The following is a 4,566-nucleotide window of genomic DNA, read 5'->3' as shown; positions in this document are numbered from 1 at the left end:
AAGATCTTATCATCATCATTTATTAGTAGTAGTGTGTACATGTTCATTGCATTCATACTAGAGCAGTAGTCTAGTCTCTTTTAATTTGTCATGTAGCAGTGATTAAACAAAGCAAAGATGTTGAGGTTGTCTAAGGCGCAGTTAGAATATACACCAATTCATGCCAGACATACAGAGAACCGTGCAGGATATACATGATCATCATCTTAATTAAAAACGAACAAGTGCCTGTTCTATCACAAGAGAAATGCAAATATTATGGTAAAACTTAGCCCCTTAGTATATTTATTTATCTAAACAAAACTAGCGGTGGATGGAGAGAGAAGCAGATAACCAGACTTTCTTATATAACAATTTTACATACTTTTTTTTAAAATATCTTACACTTTAGAATTTTATATTTTAACAAATATTAAGAATTTAATTTTGATGCAAAATCAGTATAAAATTATTTTATATGTGATTCTATAAAATATTTTACATTGTCATTGTATTAAAATTAAACTCAAATATTAATACATTATTACATTTAAACACATACAATTTTTTTAAGTATATTAAATTGTAAATGTAACAAATTTTTAAAATTTGAAAGTCTTAAATAACAGGAGTATTATGAATGGATGGATAATGTTTTGAATTTCGGTAGAGGCAGAGTGGAAGCAATTATTAATAATAAATAACAAGAGAAGTGAATATCTACAATAGAAGGGTAGAATAGAATCAAGAAAAAAAGGGAGAAAGGACGGGTGGGGGGATAGTGTGTCAGCAAGATAATAAGGGTGCAGTTCCAACAAACTCCATAACCTCTTTGGAGTTATGTTCATCACCTAATTTAATTATTTGTATAAGCGCCATATTCAATTCCCCAACTTCCCAATGCATGCAAGCAGGAACCATGCGTGGTAAAGGTTCATGTTATGTTATGTATTCACATGAAACACAACGCATACGCATGCGTATGGAAGTCCCAAGTCTATAATCTATGTATGGCGTTAACAAACATATCATATTTATATTCAACTTGTAAAAGTTAAATATGGCTGGTATTCTGGACCAACGTCACCAAGCTACAACTCACACATAAAATTGACCACATGAAGACATCATCACATATGGATTATTGGATTATGGGACTATTAACATGGCTTTAATTGCATGCAAGTCCCAACACTGAACAAATTACGTATATATAATATTTAACAGAAGATATATATACTATATTGCATATTGCAGGTATGGACCAAAGTCAGCAGAAACTTATAGGCTAATCCAAAACTATGTTCCAACCGACCCTGGGTTGGTGAAGAACTAGGAGCCTGTAACAACTATAAAAAGGGCAATGCTTTATCTCATAAGACATAGCATCATAACATAAAATGCTTCAAACCCTCAATTCAATTCGTTTAATTATCATGTGGTAAAAAGAATGTTATTTTCAAATTTCACCTATAGTAAAGATAAAGCAAATTTATATCCAAATAAAGAAATTCATTGTATATATTTAACTAATATGAAAAATTAACAAATGAGAAAGTCATATGAAACTTTCACATGATAGCATCCATTCCCTCCATGCACATATATAAGAAACATTCCACAACACTGATACTTCTAAGTTCTAACACACAGGCATTGAAGGCAAGCACTAACATTGTCTTAAATCTACCTTTCCTATCCTGTCGCAAACTCAGAAAAATGCAGATGCATTTTACATCAAATATCAGAGCATGCATTGAAAATAATCTAAATTAAGGAAAATTATGACAGGTGATATTGGGCCACATATTAGATCAATTGCTCCAAACAAGAATTTCCTCAATTTGCTACCAACCCAAATGCAATTTTAGCTATGGTCACTCATGTATCATTCGTCCACGACAAAAGTGTGGGCCCATCACAAAGATCAAGATAGCCTAAACCCTATGATCAAACCATACACCAATCCAATAATGTGGCAAGAAATGCTTAGGGTAAAGGTGCTTCATCTCTCATTTGCCTTTAGATATTTGACTATTTTCCATCAACTTTTGAGGAAATCCTTCAAAGAAAATGGCGTGGGGCCATCCTGCAAAGAGTAATTGAAAGAATATCATTGATTACTAGTAAATTTGCACGAGTAAGTGGTTACATCTTTTAACTTGTTCAAAATGTTCAATGTTCTCAGCCAAAAAGAGGTGAGCAATCGAATGGTTTCTTAGAAGTAAATTCATGTCAAATCTTATAGTAAACAAGCTATGCCCAATACCTTGCCAGCCTCTTGATTTAAGCATTGCCTGACCACCGTAGTTTGTTGTATTAGCCTTTCCATTGCTGTGTAGCTGGGAAGGTTCAAGTGTTCTGACAATCACCACCATACACCCGCAAAAGTCATATATATTAACATGGGTAGAAAGAAAGAAGCATAACTTACATAAAATAGAATAAGAAAAAAAAGAAACGGAGAAAGGGAAAAAAAAAAGGGGGGGTCAAGTGAACCAACCAAGAATAGCACGATTCAAATTATCTGCAACCTGCTGTCGATACTCTAAGCTAAGAAGATGAAACATTGGGGACTTCTCTGGGTCCTTGTAAGCAAGAAGAGCCATGAGGTCCTACGACATCAGGTGGTTAATGTTCATTCAATGTTAACCATGCACAAATACATCAAAAGAAATTTATACAAAACACATACTTCAAGCTTTTCCATATATTTTTTCTCCTTTCCGAAAGGGCTCAACTTGGTCTGTGCAAACTCCAAGGCTTCTGAGCTGTCAATGAAAAGAGGATTCTATGAGAAGAGGAAGTTTATAAAAACGTTGTCTTGGAGTCAAAATTAACCTTTGCTCACCATTTTCTAGAGCATATGAGCTCCACAAAATGAAGGCTTAGAAGATCAAAGTGTAAATCCTTATTATTTTGTAAAATTTCCTGTGCCATCTGGTCAGTAAGCTCAATAGCCTTAAGTGCATTTCCTTCTAGTGCAAAGTGAAAGATTCCTGAAATCAAGGAACAGTAACCATCAAGGATGAGTCATCATCTACTGACTATAACAGGCTCCAATAACATGGAATTAACTTCATACATGTTATGAACATTCCTTAGCACCCTCTAACTCCAGACGGGGCTTGAGAGGAGGATTAAAAATATCAAGAAAAGCCTATCTATCTTATCATACAGGGTCACAGTCCAAATGTGTTTAAGGTAAATGACGGCTGCCATTTTAAAGAACAGTAGCTGTGTCAAGAACTTCTGGATAATTCAATATCCTTTCAGTAGGGTAATACAATTGCAAATAATCCGAGAAACCTACTTTTTCTTTTCTCCATGTTTTCCATATAATTTGCTGGCTGCTTCATCCCAGTGCAAGCAATGAATGACTCCACTGATTCTTTGTAGCAATTGTGTATAAGATATGACAGAATAATACTATGGATGTCATCATCATTTATAGCCTGTAAAATAATGTAACAAGAGGGTAAAAAAAGTGTACAAAACTTATACACATAAGTTTAGAGAAGAGAATTCATGTAATAAGATATCATAATTGTTGATCCATCCCAGTATCTTATAAAGTATATGCCATCATTAGAATAACATACTCATCCTTATATTTTAAATTTTTCAATCCCCAAATTAAATATTGGGAAACACAAGGACTTAAGGGTATGCACTGTGCAGGGATTCGAATAATAGCCCTGAGAATCCTTTAAACCAGAATGCAATTATCTAAGTGGAACAAAGAACTTTCTTTAGGTAACATGTGTGTCATTTTTACCATGAAAAAATCAATTGAATCCAGAGAGTAATGTACAGTCCACTCCAGACGAATCCAGAAGCAATAATTAAAACCAAAAGAAAGTAAAATGAGGATAGATTAATGGTTGGTTTAAAGAGTGACCTAGGGTGGTTTTAGGTTACGAAATAGCAATACTTAAGAAACCAAAAATTAACGATAATAAATAACAAGAGAAGATAATTTAAAAATAAAATTGTGGTTGAAAGAAGTGGAAACGTACAATGTTTTCGTATTGACGAGGATCGAGGTCCATGGGGCCGCGGGTTAGGAAGCAGCAGGCAGAAGAAAGGGGGTAGAGAGCGGCGCCGCCAGTTACGAGTGAAGAAGAAAAGGTGGGGGGAGTGGCCACGGAAGTGAGTACAGACCGGATCCGTCGAGTGGGAAACGCCACCCGATTTCAATTCCAACCGCCACGCAAGACGCAACCGCCCGGGGGCTTCTTTCTCTGTTTCTCAGTTCTCAACCATGTGCACGTGCGTCTCCTCTCTTCGCTCTTCCCTCTTCCCTCTTCCCCTGCTCCTCCTCCACGTGACCCCGCCTCTAGAATACCCCCTCCTGCGCGACTCTCTTACGCACCAGTCGCCAAACAAAATCAGTCACTATTCAAACAAGCAAAAGCAAGAACAAAAAGGGTTTTGTTAATTTGAAATCAACCATCAAGAGAGTTGATTAAACTTTTATATGATGTTTTCAACATGTGACAATAAAAGATTTTGTATTTATATAATATATACTATACTATATACATCCTTTTCAATTCTCCTAAATGGAACCCGACCAAGCATTTT

At 35.4% G+C, this 4,566-nt stretch overlaps 1 protein-coding gene across 1 annotated transcript; it reads right to left on the bottom strand.

Annotated features, from left to right (window-relative positions):
- Nucleotides 1–1,470: 1,470 nt before the first annotated feature.
- LOC130943339 (uncharacterized) lies at nt 1,471–4,566 on the bottom strand. Its single transcript, XM_057871181.1, has 7 exons — nt 3,999–4,566; nt 3,293–3,434; nt 2,831–2,978; nt 2,675–2,750; nt 2,483–2,594; nt 2,249–2,340; nt 1,471–2,068 (listed from the first exon to the last, which is right to left on the bottom strand). Exons 1-7 carry the CDS (start codon nt 4,029–4,031, stop codon nt 2,024–2,026), a joined length of 648 nt encoding a protein of 215 aa, XP_057727164.1. The 5' UTR covers nt 4,032–4,566; the 3' UTR covers nt 1,471–2,023.

This window comes from Arachis stenosperma, chromosome 8 (genome assembly GCF_014773155.1).
Source record: "Arachis stenosperma cultivar V10309 chromosome 8, arast.V10309.gnm1.PFL2, whole genome shotgun sequence".
In the NCBI taxonomy this organism is placed as follows: domain Eukaryota; kingdom Viridiplantae; phylum Streptophyta; class Magnoliopsida; order Fabales; family Fabaceae; genus Arachis; species Arachis stenosperma.
The sequence above is the reverse complement of the archived record's forward strand: the minus strand, read 5'-3'. Positions and strand labels throughout refer to the sequence as shown.

Bases quoted from the DNA above. Each gene is read 5' to 3' on its own strand.
- LOC130943339 (XM_057871181.1), bottom strand. From the start codon at position 4,031: ATGGACCTCGATCCTCGTCAATACGAAAACATT. The intron at 3,435-3,998 runs GTACGTTTCCAC...ATTATTTTACAG, and splicing joins CTCGTCAATACGAAAACATT to GCTATAAATGATGATGACAT. The intron at 2,979-3,292 runs GTAGGTTTCTCG...CCTTGATTTCAG, and splicing joins AAACATGGAGAAAAGAAAAA to GAATCTTTCACTTTGCACTA.